The sequence below is a fragment of the Netta rufina genome, assembly GCF_964035555.1.
Source record: "Netta rufina genome assembly, chromosome: 1".
Lineage (NCBI taxonomy): Eukaryota > Metazoa > Chordata > Aves > Anseriformes > Anatidae > Netta > Netta rufina.
Window position 1 is genome coordinate 171088198 of NC_140123.1, and position 17174 is coordinate 171105371.

Below are 17174 nucleotides of genomic sequence, written 5' to 3' on the forward strand. Positions count from 1 at the left end.
CATTTTTAACTTAATTACCTGTTATCAGATTGTAACTAGGAGCCTCACTTGCTATCTAAGAGATTCACAAGCAGATCTTATGCTGGTGCAAATTCCCCTGGACATTCAAAATTCCCCTGGACATGTCAATCAGCACCTGTGATCTCACAGCAATGCTTCAGAGGCAAAGGATCTTGTTCCTAGTTTGCACACAGCTTTGGATGCTTTTTGATTGATTCAGGTGAAACTGTGCCAGTGGGACACAGCCTACAAATAAGAATCACAATGCAGCCAAGCTCATTATCTTAGTTATGGCTGTGAGGGACAGATTCTGGGAACACTAAAAGAGGCTAGAAAAATACCCTCCCTTCTCAGCTCAAATCAGTAGTGCTTTCTCAGTCCGGTGCCTCTCTAAAAATGCAAAGCCACCTACACCCTCAACAGAAAGCCATACAAAAGGCCCTGACTGTGACTTCCAAAAGAGAGCAAGTGGTTTTGCTTTGGCAGATAGCTCACAAATGCTTCGCTCAAGCTGTCCCACAACGGGTTAAGGCTTTTCTCTCTTTTCATTAGGAAGACAAAACAAAAAGCAAAAGCAAAAACAACCCCAAAAGAAAACAGACTAAGTGCTACTCCAGGAGAAAGAGAATACCACCACATCCAGGTAACTGACTACAGACTTAATCTAAAACTGGGATAACAGAGAGGGATTAACCCCTATTTCCCTCCAACACAGTAAACACACAGGGATGCCTCTCCTTTTCCTGTTTGCTTCTCATCTCCTCTACGCTGGAATGTTTCTAAGCCTACAAGCCGAATTAATTTAGCTGCTTGTAAAAACGCTCGCTTTCTGAGAAGGGATCAAAGCGGCTCCTCAACCCAGCCAGCACGCGCTGCTTAGAGAACTTGCAGACACCTGGCAAAAAGCCTCCTGTCTCCATGCGAGAAATGAAGCTTATTAATGGGCCAATAAGGTGACATTACTGAATACCCTATTTGTTTAGCTTCTAGTCCTAAATACATATGCAGTCTAGCATCTGAAGCGTGCAGCACTTACCCTTTATTTACTTAAACTGTTCACAATGAAAAAAGGAGGAGGCTGTAGGCTTGCCTGCTCCTCCGATCGCTCCAAGCTCTCCTCAGCATAACATGAGAAGATCTCTTACTGCTTAAGGGCCAAATCCACAAAAGCTGCAAGTCTTCAGTCCAGAGTATATTATTTACTGTCTACATGGGACTTTGTTTCCCAGAACAAAGTAACTGGCCTAGAAGTGCCAGTTACTCTTCACTGGCTTAAGCGAGCCTGGGCAGGTAGCTCAGATACAAATGGAAGCATCACACAAGCTTCAAAAAAAAAAAAAAAAAAAAAATGAGATGATCATCAGCAACAGAATGAAGAGAGAAGTACAGAGAAGGCAGAGTAGATATTAACCCTTTTCCATTGTACAATACTAATCTTTGAGTCACCCTGAAAAAGTATCAGAGTAAAATCATTGCTCTGATTCTGATTACAGAAAAAAAAAAAAAAGAAAACAAAGCAGTCTAAACACTCATTTCTGGCTAACTTCTCTGGAAAAAGTTAAAGCAACTTATAAAAATATTGTCAAGCAGCCTGGATCCTTTCTTTAACACACCGGTTCACATTTCTCTATTTTCTTCCCCAAAACAGAGGAAAAAAAAAAAACACATTCAAATGAAGTGGCCAGGCACATGGTGGGATTCATATCCCCTAACAGCAAACATTTACAGCGCCTGCTTCTCTCACCTAGGGTAAAGAAGTGAACACCTCAGATGGGGATGGCTCCACTGCCAACGCCTGCCTTTGGCTTGATGAATGCTACCTGAGCTGTAGCACGGTTTCCTCAGCTGAGAGAACACCCAGAAAACAGGCGTGCTGCTTCTCTTTGCAGAAAACCTTGAGAACTACCACATTCTCGTATCAATGGCAGTGGTATCTTTCCTCAACACTCCTGCCACTGTACCAAGAGCTTATTTTTTGCTGAAGCACAAAATGACTTTAATATATTCATAATAATTACAGCAGTGAAAAGAAATATCCTTCCGACCCTCCAGAAATTTACCTGTGCCTTATCTTCATTACACACAACAGCAAAGAAAGAAATCCAAGTCACTGAATCCCAGTCAACAAATTTGGCTTCCAATAATGTGTAAAAAAAAGTCACCTGTAAACTACATTAATATATCTATCCAACTTCATATGCTTCAGACTTTTTTTCCTCCCCTAAGTAACAAAAATTCAGGTGAATTACGTGCTCTGTATTTGCACCTATTTAACCACCATTTTCTGACTCAACAAAAGTTGACCTGAGAACTGCAGCATGAAATCTTTATAAAAACACCTAAAAAGAAAAATACCGAACGGATATTAGCAAAAAAAAAAAAAAAAAAAATACAAGTGCAAATCAATAAAGTTTTATCTGCAATACTCAAAGCCCTTTCCTTTTCCAGAACGTAGATCTTTGTTCTTACACAATGATGTAAGCCTAAGAACTCAATGAGCGCAGTTATCTAAAAATGTCTCTGTTTATAGTTCACTGACACCACTGATGGATTTTTTTAAATCATTTTTTAATAATCAAGGATTTTCCCCTTTCTTACTTGATAAATTTGTATCTCATAGTGTGTCTACAGAATGAAAAGGACACAGTGTAATAAATAACTGGCCGAAACAAAAACAAATAGAAAAGAAAACCCTAAAAATTATGACTACGAAGAGATTATACATCTTGCTTGCATAAAACCAATTGGGCACTGTATCACTCCCAACTTTCAGCTGTCAACATATACACAATTTTATCAAATGGAGCCTACTGGTTTTCTATTTTTATTGTATAATATTTTAGCTTTAACTGCAAGCCATCTGCATTTATCTTAAATTTTTATTCCTGGGAGAGTTTAGGTTTCTGCAGCATCTGAATAAAAGTGTAATTCTTCAGAAATCAGCACCAGCAGGATGAACAGAAAACACAAACAATAATTATATCACAATTACTCACCTGCATGAGTTCATTGCTGTCAATCAGGCTGTCCTCCAGCATCTCCTGCGTCAGCTTGCCCATGGTACTGTAAAACTCATCTGCAGTTTCACAACACTCTATTTGCCTACATCAAAACAAATATTTTTTCTTATTTTACTTTTACACGTGATCACATGCCTCTAAACCAAAACGGAACTTTCTGTAATCATAAAATATGCGCTTCCATTAGTCACTGTAATTCTTACGTTTATTGCAGCCCCCCTTACACTTCCAAATAATAAGACAGTGCACATCACATTATCGTGACTACCTAAGATAAAGGATTCATGCACATACCGACAGGTTATTCGCTCCGCTCCTTTCACTTCTACAACACAAGGATCAATAAATCCTGTCCCCCTGCTAACACAAGGGAGCTTACCCCTCAGCTCAAAAATGGAGTGTCTCTTGCTAAATTCATCTTGTAACGTTCTGCATACTTGAATTAAAAAAAAAAAAAACAAAAAAAAACAACCAAGAGTGGGATGTTCTCTCTTACATACACACCTATGAGTTGGTCAGTTTAGCCGAACATATTATAAAGCCACTGTATAATAGCTTGATTAAGGGTTACACTGGCTTGATTCAATTAGAAAAGCTTCCAGACTTTCAAGGCCCTTCTTCAGACCTCCAAGAATAAAAATTAACCTTGTTCCCAACAGTTTTTTCGAAGAACCTTCGTCTGACCTCCAAACAGCAAACCCATTAAAGACAGACACAGGGAAGCAAGGCAGCATAACGAACCAGCGATGAGACAGCTGAACACAATCATTTCTTCACACTTGCAACAATTTCCATTCAAAGATACCAACATGTTTTGCAAAGATTAGTTTAACTTCACATCACCTTCAAGGGGCAAATAAATATTATCTTCACCCCGTGAATGAGAAGCTTACGGGTTAGAAAGACTTGTGTGAAATTCTGCAATAAACCTGGAAGAAAATAGAAGTAATCCACACTCTCAAGGTTGTTTGTCTGAGATGTATACACAAGTCAATTTTTCCTTCCTAAAAATACCCTGAAGGGAAAGAAACTGTCAGTAAATCTAGCTGTAATAGCTCTAGAAATAGAATGGATCTTTGATCCATCCAGGATGGACATTTCATTGGAAAAAATCATAGTTCTAAAATCACTTTGGCTGAAATCATTATTCTGAGAAAATATATTGAACGGCCTATTATTCATCCAAGCTTACACCAGGAATTTGAAGAGATTAAAAAATACAGGCTGGAAAAGTAAATTGTGTTTCTTCTCTGGACTTCAGCAGAACAGAGAAGCAATATATCATCGGCTTTGTCAAATAGGAGCTCTAAAACTGTTCTTTGTTGACTAAGAGCTGTGATTCTTTCCACGTAGCTGTGATGAAGAAAAACAAATTCAGAACAACAAATCAAAAAATGCATAAAGGTAAAGATAGATTTGCACACACAGACAAACACACACACACCAGCCTTCTGCACTTTGCATCTTGAAGTTCTGGATTTCCAGTATCCAATTGTCCAAGCCATCAATCTCATCCTGCTGAAGTGGAAGTGTCTGCAAATACTGATGAAAAAAATTCAAGTACAAACAAGGTGCACCCGGCACACAGAGCTACTTCCAGCCATCGGTATGTTCCACTATTGATGTTTTTCCTGTTGCTCTCAGCAGGTTGGGAGAAATAGGAGAGCATCACGAGACCATCTAACTACAAAAAGATGGCCATAATTTTCTGTTGAATCATTGCTTGGGGCGGAACATATTTCTCTATTGTGGCTAGATCCCAAATGGACCAACTTGAGAAAACCCTCACCTGGATAATATGACCACTGAACATTTGCCAATTCACCTCCCATTCCAGGTGAGGGATTGGGTCAGTCTCTGCACCAGCTGAGTTTCCTCAGCATACCTCCTGCTTTAGAGGCATCCCTTTGATCTTTCAGAACAGTAAAGCTCTCTTCCTACTAATCCCTCAACAAGCAGTTAGCTCCAGGCTGCTTCTGTTTGTTTACGCAATCATTGCTCAAGTATCTGCTTTTGATTACAAGAATCTTTACTGTTTTCACCCTCACTATTTTTATTTCACATGTTAATGCACATATCAATTATGGCAATGTCCTAAAACCCAAACAGCCTTTTGTTTTTTTTTGAAACAATCCAAAATTGTTGCTTATATTTGACATTGGAAACTCAAAGAACTGAGCATACTGTAGCTTCCTCTGTACTGTGGCCACTATCTGCTAGGATGATCCCCCCACCCCCCAAAAAAAAGAGTAGTCTTTTTTCTTAAGGATTAGAAGAGGAAGCTTCCCTGACTTTAGCTAAAATATTGACAAAGGAAAGAAATAACGGGTATATAGCCAATTGCCACAAACTTACTGCCTGTCTTCCCTAATACTTTCAGTCTCTCGTGACCTCTACATCTTCTCTATTACCACTATTTTTGAACTGTTCATTCTTTAAGTCTCTTTCCATCAAAACCAAAGCATGATCCAACCTCTAGCATTTCAAGAGAAGCACTTCTCACCCTTTTTTTTTTTCTAGAAAAATAGTCATGAAAAGCATGAAGACTTCGAGACTACCATTGTCTCTAGTCTGACTTCTTTCAATTCCCGTTTTACTTTCAGCAGAGAAGAGGAAAAAAAAATCAGAGTTTTCTCCCATCAAGAACACAGCACCCCCACTTTACTTCCTTATCTTCTTTGGTAATAAATAATCACACGCTTACTGAATTTCCATGCTTGTACAGTTTTTGTGACCCACTATATTCTGCATCTCTGGTTATCACACCAGTGGTTCTTTTCTGTTAAGTGCCCCCAAAACCTGGCCACAATCCTCCTCATTCCCCACAAACAATAGTTTTAGGATGTGAAATTTGAATAGCTTATTCTTACTGTTATTCAGATTAAAAATGAGATATACTAAACAGTCTCCTGCGGTGCTACTGAACTGAAGTGCTAATTCACTCAGAAAAGAAAAAGAACAAAAATGAAACATCCAAGGACAGAGCTGAATGTAAATCCCAGTGGTCCAGCCTGAGGGGGGAAAAATGAAAGTGTGGCTAGCCATCACAAGATAAAACTGATGCAGCTGATGAAAAAGTTTCCAGCTGCACTAGTATCTGCTTGTCCTCTAAGAGTTCATGCCTCTCACTGGAGTGGGTGACAAAACCTTTGTTTCTCCAGGAGGACTGTACACTCTCTGGGATGCAAATATTTGCCATGACAACAGAGTTCAGAAGAACTAACCTTCTCTTGCATTTTGCCCTGTGCGGTGGGTTAATAATAACAGAAATTAATAGTCCATAATAATAATGGAAATAGAAATTATTAGTAGTGGCAATTTTGCTAGAATGTGTTTAAAAGCAGAGAATTTCAAGAAAATGTGTTTGCAGGCTGTAACAGAAGGAACCATGTAGCTCTAAATCACTCTCTTAATAACCCTCAACTCTTTCTCAGGTACAGCCAACGGGCTCAAATCCTTAAGCAAAAATATGAGAATTAAAATCTTCAGCTTCAGGTAAATTACGACTGAATTAACTAGTCACCCTCAAGCCTCTTTGTGTAGCCATCACCCCAGTACTTACTAGCTTCCTCAGAGGTTTATGTTCTGTAAAGTCCAACCAATATCTTAGTATACCATAAAGACATTATACACAGACAATGCAAACAACAAGAGACAAGAAGGATTGATTCATCATCATGCCCATTCTTCAGACATCATGATGATATTTTCCAGCACATGTTTTTTGTGGGAAGACAAAGACACGTTGCTTCTGCTTCAAAAAAGCTGCACATTCTCCTGAAAGGTCACATCTTGCTTAGAACTGAGAACATGCTCTTCAGAACAGCATATAAATTATTTACATTGCTCAAACTGAAAGAAAGATCAGATTAAAATGACCACTTACTCTCCTAACTTTGCCCAGATAGCCAACGCGACTCTCAGAATAATTTCAGAGCCTTCAAAGAATACTGAATCCCAGATCTTCAGAACTGTGTGGTTAGGCAGGCAAGTGGCAAAGAGAGTCAGAAACCACTGCATCGTGAAGACATTTGTGAGTGGGGGTTCATAGCCTCCTGAAATAAAAAATATAAATGCTTCAAGTAATTTTGTAAAATAACAGTAAATGACAAGGAGTATCAAACGGATACAGAAATCCACCAGTCATTCCAGTAACTTCTTACAATGCTCAAAACTTTCTTAGCCTGCAGCTGTCTGAAGAGAAGCTGAGAAAAAGAACAATGAAAAATGACATACTTTGTCTTCCTTCATTCTGCTGCACCGCCAAAAGCTCTAAGCAACAGCACTGGTGCTTGAATAAACTTTTAAAAACACATTTGTTGTTGTGTTTTTTTTTTTGTTTATTTGTTTTTAGTATCAGAAAAAAATGTTTGTCCTCCACCAAAGTGACATGAGCTTGATTTTTTTTTTTTTAATAAAAAGTAGTTGTACTTCTGCAGAAACTAATGGCTCAAGAAGTCTTTAGTTGCATGAAGGTGACTCTCGTTAAAGTCTATCTTATCTATTGTACTGAAGCCCTGATGCACTTCCAGCTTAGCAGAAGCAGCCATTCACATATTCAGTTTTCCTTTTGTTTTGTTAACAGTTTCATACAACGTTTAGTATTTCAGCCTGAAAAGTTTTATTTATTTGTTATTCTTAGAGAAAACTTCATGCATCCTAGTATCAACTGATGCACTGAAGGCCATGACCCAGAGAGGCTTCTGTCTACGAAAACACTTCCAAACAGCAAATGCTTACTTGACACCCTTTGTTTCTGTACAGTCTGGGCACAGTCATGATTTTTACACAGAACATGGTACTACATCTTTTCTAAGATGGAACTTGACACCCTTTGTTTCTGTACAGTCTGGGCACAGTCATGATTTTTACACAGAACATGGTACTACATCTTTTCTAAGATGGAACTTGCTTAGATTCCAGACTTGGGCGTAAGGGGGGAGAAGACAACACAATCCCACACAATGAAACAGCTGCATGTTTTTGTTTTTTTGTTTGTTTTGTTTTGTTTTAATTTAAGTCTGGAGAGAATGCTATACATGAAAAATTCACAGTGCAAAGCCAGTCTTCAGGTAGTAACCCAAGAAGTATCTCAGTTTTGCACCTGTGTATTGCTAAGCATCCAGGGGAAGAAATACTAACCAAATGCCATCTGCTCACAAATGGTAATTCTTCCCAGAGCAGCTAAGTTCTAGCAACTACAAGCAGTATGTGATTAGACAGATATCTTGAGCAAGAAATCTTTCCAAGGTAGCTTTTGTACTACGCAGTGCAGTGGTGTTGCCACTCCATGCCTTTTATGACCTTGTCAACATTGTTATGTTTGCAGTTAACTGTGGGACCAAATGATTTTGGTATTTATTTTTCCTGAGAGAGTCACCAAAACATACATTAAGCATATCAGTAATGGAAACGGTCGTTTTTCACTTCAAACAACTTATATATATATGTATGTATATACGCATACATACATACATACATTCTGAACAATATACATGTATTCAGGTAAACACTTAGAACACCATGTTTTAGACCTGTGCTCAGATGAAACAATAACAAGAAGGAATTTCACAGCATTTTCTTTTGAGCCTACCTCCACTTTCTCTGTTAGCAGCTCTCTGCAGGGTGTCTAAGTGCTGGGACAGTTCAGGAAGTTTCATTCTTAGAAGATCTCGGAAAACAGCCATATCCACAGAGAGAGCACGGAGATTGTTGACAAAGTAACTGTCAGGAAGCACCTTATCAATTAGGTAAATCATGATCTGTAAGAAAATGAAATATTTTAAGTATCCACAGGTACTCCAGTTAACCACAAGCAATCAAAGCGCAAAGGCTAAGGCAGCCTCTTGAAGCTGGTCAGATTTTACAAACCACGAATGGCTGGCATCAATTTCACAGTAAGCCATGAGTAAATTGGAAGCATTACTTGAACCAAAGGCAACTTCTTGCACTTTTGATGCCAGAGGTGTTTATGAGATTCTCCAAATTGTTGGAAAGTTCCATTATCCCTTGTCTGGTTGTTAACTGCCACAACTAGAAGACTTATCTTCCAAATGATCTTTTTTCCTCCCCAAAATGCAAGGTACTGTTCTTTAAAAACATTCCTCCCACATTTTACTGCGACGTGTCACTGTGTGCTGCACTTCATCATGTCACTTCAAAAGGTGCTAAATTAAGCAGCATGAGACAGTTGAAGCAGACATCTGTTTCAAAATGTCTCAACTGCATGGGTAATAATGCTTTAACTGGGTACCACCAAACTTCTGAGAATGAACAAATGAAACAAATATACAGAAGGCAATTTAGTTCATCAGCCCAACAGAAGACACTGGCCTCATTTCAGGATCTTTGACAATCTCTATGCCTACTATACAGATTTTATTAAGAGAGCCTGCGTGTGGTCACAATGTCTGCTTCAACCCTCCATTACTCACTTCTTCAAATTTCTAACAAGCATCTTTATCCTCCATTTCATACAGCGTCTAACGCTTGAGAGGTACTTGGTACCTCCATACACAGGAGAAAATCCTCCTTTCAATCCCTCTTTTAAGACGCCCACAGAAACGATGTCAGATACTGAACTTCTGAGGGTACTGCCTTACACAGTCTTACTTGTTCCTTGCTTTCTCCCAGCTGCCTGTGACCACATGCTGCCACTTATCCTTGTCTGCAGGATTTCTCAGACAGTAATTTTTTTCTGTTCCATATTTTACAGAACACAGAGCAACTACAAACACCTGCATGTGCCTCCCCACCTCAGCACTAGGAGGTTCTCAGCCCTTGCTAAATCCCAAACCCCCTCAGAGCCCCTTTCTGCCTCATGCTTCCTTGCAAATCTTTCCTCTTTGTCTTGTCCCACAATTAAAAGTGACAAAAGCTTCCCCCCTTCTCCAGGGCAGTCTGATGCCATTCCATTGCTTCCTTAACACAAGAAGCCTGATGCAGCTCACGATTAAAGACAACCCAAAAATAACACAAGAGTTCCCAATAATCAATTTGGACTTCATAAAATCCTTGGGGAATCGTATTTCCTATACTTATATTTCCCATATTTTCCATCATATGTCCTAGAAGCTTCTGGACAGTATAAAAATCACACAAAAATAATAGTTGAAAGCATTGGATACATTTTCAGCACAAACTACTCAGAGGAAAGCTTACTGACTGACAAAGCAAATATATTATATCATCTTCTTAATATTATAGGCAGCTCTGTAGAATGAAGCATCAACTAGCTGAACTCTATTTCCAAAAGCTTTATATTTTAGAGCTCTGAGCAGACTTAAGTATTTGCCACATTTTTGTCAAAGGCAAAACGAATGGCTCAGTATTTCAGGAGTCACAGTAATCTTTTACGATCTTGACCCTGACACATATGAGCCAGTTTACTCAAATTTGCATATGACCACAGTGAGCTGGATTTTCTTTTTTATGATCTATTACGATCTTCAAGAAGCCTCTTAATTAGAATAGAAAAGGTCTAACAAATAAAACACTGTCATGGCTACCGTGGCCCTGACAGTAGCTTCAAATTTATTCATTTTCATTTTAAATATTTATTTTGTGCCTTCCTAGAATTTGCTTTAAAATACAGTCAATTTTTAACTGCTATGTATGGGGTTGGTAGCAGAAACTGGAGGCGTTAGCCACATACAGGGTTTGGAAACAGGTTTGGGATTAGGGGTTAAACTCTTCCCAAGTCAGTAGCAATGTTCTCTTTCATTTTGTTATGGCTAAACCCTCATTTGTTTGTTTGCAAATTTTTTAACAAGGATAACATTCAAACTGTCCACCTCCAGCTCAGACAGGGTAACAATTCACAAATACAGATCAGTTGAGCCCTCTGAGTTTTCCTTTTTTTGGCTGTCTACAGCATTTGTACATTCATTAAGCAAACACATTCTTCACCACTGCAACAGAAGATTCTACTCACTTTCAAGGCATCTCCTTCATTGCCCTCCATTACTTCCAGAATGAGCGCAGCCAGTATGTTAAAACCTTGACAATAGCCAACAGATTTATTCCACCTGGCATAAGCCAGCAAAACTCGCTTTAATACCACTCGATCTTGCTCTGCCTCCTGGCCACAATAAGAACTGCAACCAGTCCGGTGAAGGTCCTTTAAAGAAGAAGAAAGGAGAAAAGCATAGACAGAAAAGGCGTGAATTTTCCTTCCCCCTTTAGTTTTCCTGCCTGTCCAAGTTTTCCTTCCACCTCCACCCTCCTGATGCATACTCCTGAAGTTGATGAGAGTTTTTTAATCTGTAACCCTTTAGCTTACTGAAGAGAGATAGGTTGAGCAAGGTCTTACGTTAACAAGTTATCCAGAAGATGTTCATTTGAAGTTGTCACAAAAGATATTAGATATTAGAAGACATCTACATTTCAAATATGCAAAATATAAAAGTTGCATCATTCTTTTTAAAATCTCCCTTCACAGAATGGCAATTTCTCTCGATTTTAAAGACTGCCAAAAAGTAAGACTTCAGAAGAATGCATTTTGTGTATCTTAAACAGAAGCCTAAGGGAAAAATACCACATTTTTCTATTTCTGAATCGCTTTCATTGCATGGGGCAACCATTACACCATGAGTTGGCTCAGCAGAATATCATGACCTGCTATTATTGCACAACATGGGGCAAAGGATTAGAGCAGATGCTTGTGTGAAACTGACATTGCCAGCAGCAATTTCAAGGTTTGAAGCTAGATACAAAATTTCTAGCAAGCATCTGTCAAGGACTTCCCCTTCAAGACCTCTGTTTCAGAATCCGTTAGAGTTTTTGACCAGGATGTGCTTGACATTATCATCAAATTTGTGAAGCGGTAATTTGTGCTAGGAAAGGAATACAGACAAGGAAATGAATTCAGACAGAATCAATTTTTTTAAATGACTAAATAAAACATGAAGAACTGTTTGTTTGTTTTAAATCAAACTATAAAAGAACTGCCAGGAAGCTAGGTTTTCAAAACACAAAAACAAACAAAAACAGTGTCCTTGAGAATTTAATTTAAATGATTTGTGAAGGGCAAAGCATGCTACAGTTTTTCATGAGTAATATCTATAACCTTAAATTACCAAGTACAGACGACTATTGTAATAACCAGGAACATAAGGTACTTTGCTCCATGTACGGTAATTAAGGCGGCTATAGAACAGAAGCAATCTCTCCTAGGTAAATAGACTAACATCTAAGTCACCACAGAAACATACATCTGTTATGCCCTTCCCCAAAACTACTCTCTGCTTTAAATATAGTGTCAATCAGCTGAAAAATATATAGAGACAAAGGTGGTTCACTACTGTAAAATAACTGAAAAGATGTTCAATTGCTTTATTATAAAACATAACACTGTTTAACCCCAGAAAATATTCGGTTTTATTTACAGAGATGAGGACAAAATCATGTAACTGTCTCCATTACTCCATTATTTCTTATATATATAAAAATTGAGAAAAAAAAAGGTTCAGTAATATCTTTTTTTTTTCTGTTACTGAGCCAAAAGGGAATTAGGGTGTAGCTTTTCCCAAAGCTATTACGGACAACAAAATAAGTCCAAACTCTATCTTAAAAAATTCTTCACTTTTAATGAAAAGTTAAAGTAAAATACCAATAAGTTGACTACCTTTACTATCTGGATGCCCATTGAATCATCATCAGGATTACTTCTTTCATTGAAGGTGAAACGCATGGTTTTATCCCAGTCGATGGCTATACTGTGCAAGTACTGATCAGCTAGGGTCAGCCAAACCTGCAAAGTCAACAGAATCTTGCATTATTTCTCAAAATATGCAATTATTTGAGAAATATGCATTATTTCTCAAATAAAATATGAGCAGTTTTTATGAACACCATGAGATGATCCTCACCAACTTCCACCATAGATGATCTGCTGTTACACTTCAAATATGCAGAAGAGAACTATATTTAAAATAACTTTTGCATAATTAAAGTAATCCCTTGCTCCCTAAAGCAGAAAGGAAGGAAACAGCATTAAGCATCCAAATCTGTGAAGCACTTACAAAGGTGCACGTCCATTGTCAGAAACTGAATTCACAGGGACTCTCCACAACAGAAGCCCACCTACTGCAAGAGCCCTCCTGGTCAGATCAGCCCTTCTGACCTCGTAACCAGCAAGGAGCTTTATAAAAAGATAAAGCAGCCGCAGGCTTTCCTCAGACTCCACCAAGGATCCATCCCCTGCAAACACCACAAGGGAAATCTAATAGTGTTTCTCTCCTGCAGAGGGGGTCTCATCTGATCAACTTTGCAGGAAAGCAGCATTGAATATGAAGCATTTGGGGCCGATCTGAAAAACTACCACTTGGATAGCTTAGAGTAAGTTCATTTTCCAAAAGGACTTCCTAAATTATTGGCATAACACAAGAGTTCTGAAAACAGACACGTTGCCTATTTTTAAAGCCTAGTAATTACCAAAACAGATTTATGAATGTGTACTGAAGACTAAAGATGGACCTTTATTAGCCATCTGAAAAGTTCCTGAACCATAAATCCATGTGACAAAGCATACAGCGGCCAACAACTAACAATGAAGGATTTTTGTCTTCAGGAAACTGAAAGAAAGCATGAAAGCAAATGGGTCAAGTTTTATACCAGCTGTTAAGTCCCCCAAGTGAGAAAAGCAGTTCAGACACTTCCCACAAATATAAACACTTAGATAATGGCATGGTGAAGGAATTTATAGGCAACTCACAGAACTGGAGTTTTTCTCCATTTAAACACGCCATCCCACTTTTGCAAAGCCACCCATGCAGAGGAACGATGCTGCTCTCTGCCTCCCAGCAGCATTTGGCGCTGCTCCCCAGTGCAAGAGGGCCATGGACACACTGGAGAGAGTCCGGTGAAGGGCCACAACAGTGGGACTTGAGCATCCCTCCTGTGAGGAAAGGCTGAGAGAGCTGGAACTGTTCAGCCTAGAGAAGGAAAGGCTCAGGGGGAATCTCATGATTGTACAGAAATACCTGAAGGAAAGGTGCAGAGAGGATGGAGCCAGGCTCTTTTCAGTGGTGCCCAGCAAGAGGACAAAAGGCACTGGGCACAAACTGGACCACAGGAGGTTACACCTGAACATCAGAAAGCCCTCCTTGCAGTTCAGGTGACTGTCCACTGGCACAGGTTGCCCAGAGAGGCTGCAAAGTCTCCATCTGTGGAGCTATCCAAAAGCCATCTGGACATGGTCCTGGACAACCTGCTCCAGGTAACCCTTCTTGAGGAGGTGGCTGGACCAGATGGCCTCCAGAGGGCCCTTCCTACTTCAGCATTTTGGTGATTTTTATCACCTCTGCCATTCATGCACCACAGAAAAGCTGAAACAGCAGTTCTAAGAGACTAATTGAAGAGGGAGAAAAGAATTTTTCAGGAAAGAAAAAGGCTACTAAATTGACATAATAATTAACTGGAGTTGTAGATCAAAAATAAAATGGTAGTGGTGTAAGAAAAGCAATGGCACTTACATCTTACCTTTCCTTCCCCAATTGGTAAAGAGGAACATTTCAGTTCAGAAATAAAACAAGAAGAAAACAGGGAAGAAAATTACCCGATACATCAAAAATATATGGAACCATGTATATTTTATAAAGCTTTAAAAATATTTGTTTCAGTAGAACTAAATTTTTAAAGCTGAGATCATGTGCCTCACTTAGTTGCTAAGAAAGATGAATGCATACAGAGGCTTTTTTTTTTTAGGCTAGGGAACTTCAAATGTTGCTGAAGAAAGCAGTAAGGCAAATTTAGCATAATCCCATCGGACCCTTCCCTACATCACTAACCATGTGCAATTTCCCAGTGATGGTGTACTCTGCTGTTCCACACCACTGCTGACTCTGAACTCTCCCATTTAGATGACCTGCCTTTACCCTGTCAAATTTTTATATCAACTTTCTTGCCAGCACCAGCATTTGGCAACTTCACCTCTCCTTTTAGCTGACCTTCAGCTGCTGGTGTGGCTTTGCCAGCACAGTTCTTTGGGACTGGCAGACAGAAGCAATACCGACTGAGATGGAATAATTTACCTAAGCCTCAATCAAAAGGAACCTTTAAATAGGTGTAAAGGCTGTGTTTACCTGTCTCAGCCTCTCCAGCTGCTAAATGAGGTTATCACTGAAGAACAGAAACTTGGAAAAATCCCAGCACAAGTTACAAATCAATAAATACTTGAGACGTAAATAAGATTGATGTTATTCATCTTCCTTTCATGGGAAATCACAGGTGATAAGTTCTGCATTGTGTACAGGTCTACCTACCTTTCGGCGCCATTCTTTTGGTATGCCTGTCGGCAGCCTGGCCACTGCTTTGAGTGCATCGTGCCACTAAGCAAAAACATCCAAAAGGGTAAAAGTCCACCGTTAGCTTAATGCAAAACCGTGGCAACATCTGTAACACTGAGAACATGCACATTCATTTCTGTATGCATTTCGAAGTTTAACTGCTTAATCCACTTACAGGGAAAATACAGATTAATTGCTTAATGATATAAGAAAACAGTAATATTCTAGAATACAAAGATGTAGGAGATAACCAAGAAAACAATTAAAACCTATTGTGTTTTCCAAATACTAATGGAACAGCTCTTCATGCAATAGCAAATAATACACTGACATGATGACAGATGCATTTTTGAACTAGGGCAAGTATCTCAACTGAAGAGAGCCCAGTCAGTCATAAGCACAGAGAAAAATGAATCAAATTACCTGCTGAAAACCATTTTGACCTAAAGATGGCTCAAGAGTGAATTTCAATTTCGTATCAACCCCTAGAAACAACAAGGAAAAATAATTGTGATCATTATTTTCATTTAGTTCAGAAGGAGAAAAAAATCTAGTTGAAATAAGAACATGAGACTTCAACTAGATGTGTTTGAATAGTTATATTTTCACCTGTTTCTGTTAATCCTTGTTTTCACAGTGGATTCTAGGCATGTTTTAAAAGGTACACGGACAAAACATTTTTAAAACGCAGTTGTGCCTTCTTCAAATTAATGCTGTAGTTCAGCAAAATTCACTTAACTAAAAAAAAATAATCTGGTATTTCACTGTTCTGAAAATCGTATTAGGACATGGCAAATTACCATATGAAATGATATAGAAAAAGATATACGAAAGACATACTGCAAACTACCACCGAAGAAAGATATACCAAGAGGTGCTTTCCATCTGTGTCAACTTCTGGACACTAAAACACTTGATATTAATTTCTAACGTTGGGGTGTTAAAACTATTGTATTGCTCGGGATGTCAAATCTTTAACCTACAACTTTTTTTTTTTTTTTTTTGGCTGTAAGAGCAGATTATGTTAGTTTTTACATAGAAAATTAGCGGATATGGTTTAAAATACATGAATACGAGGATCTCAAGGCCTGCACTGGATCCTGACTAGGGCATCTGGTACGCTGTAGCACAAAGAACAGCAGCACTTGTCAGGCTGCTTCACAGCACCCATTTTGCCTCCGCAACCCTCCGGTCCTTCAGCCGCCGCTGTCCAGAGCTCCGGTTCTGAACAGTGCATCCCGCTGCTCCCCCAGCTTCTGGCATAAAGAAAAAAGCCTTTCTGTACTGTCCCTCCGTAACTCAGTATCATGTATTGCTCCATATTTATGTCGTGCATAACTGATGGTCTTCCTAGAACATCAACCCTAACCATTTTTGCATATATATTTCAGTAGTCATATTAAAAAGCAAACAAAAACCCACACAACCATACTTGAATCCTGCAAGATTTAAGTATATAAAATCCACGCCAATCAACCCACCAGTAATACCCAGTACTTTGGAGCCTGTGAGTCTGTGAAACCCAAACTGCTCTGGAACATTAAATGCCTTTCAGCATTTGTATGCTGTAATTTAAAAAGTGGCAATATGTAGAAACTCCAATGCCTGACAAATACAAAGCTGAAGCTGTCTCCTTCAAGGCTGCTTTTGTTTTGGCACAGGGAAGGAAAAAGAAAGAAATTTCACACAAAAATAAGTATTGTTTTGAATTTTAAGAGTTCTAGTATTGCATCACTGAGACTTGGGGATGGGTGCTGTCATTGCCCTGCTTCAGATTTAAAAGACACGCTTGTCAGATTTAGAAAAATAAAAGCTTCAAGCCACAATAGAAACGTCTTGAAAAATATTCAAGTGTTAACAGTAATTC

General features: G+C 38.8%; 1 protein-coding gene across 2 annotated transcripts in view; it reads right to left on the reverse strand.

Moving 5' to 3' along the window:
* Window positions 1–17174, reverse strand: part of TBC1D30 (TBC1 domain family member 30) — a gene marked incomplete at its 5' end in the record, with an annotated part of 48899 nt that overhangs the window by 7996 nt on the left and 23729 nt on the right. For both annotated transcript variants that reach the window (XM_084306174.1, XM_084306173.1), the window contains 7 exons: window positions 2997–3102; window positions 6907–7075; window positions 8614–8782; window positions 10954–11139; window positions 12646–12771; window positions 15284–15349; window positions 15731–15792. In XM_084306174.1, coding sequence (XP_084162300.1) covers window positions 2997–3102; window positions 6907–7075; window positions 8614–8782; window positions 10954–11139; window positions 12646–12771; window positions 15284–15349; window positions 15731–15792 — 884 coding nt within the window. The remainder of the gene's footprint in view (window positions 1–2996; window positions 3103–6906; window positions 7076–8613; window positions 8783–10953; window positions 11140–12645; window positions 12772–15283; window positions 15350–15730; window positions 15793–17174) is intronic.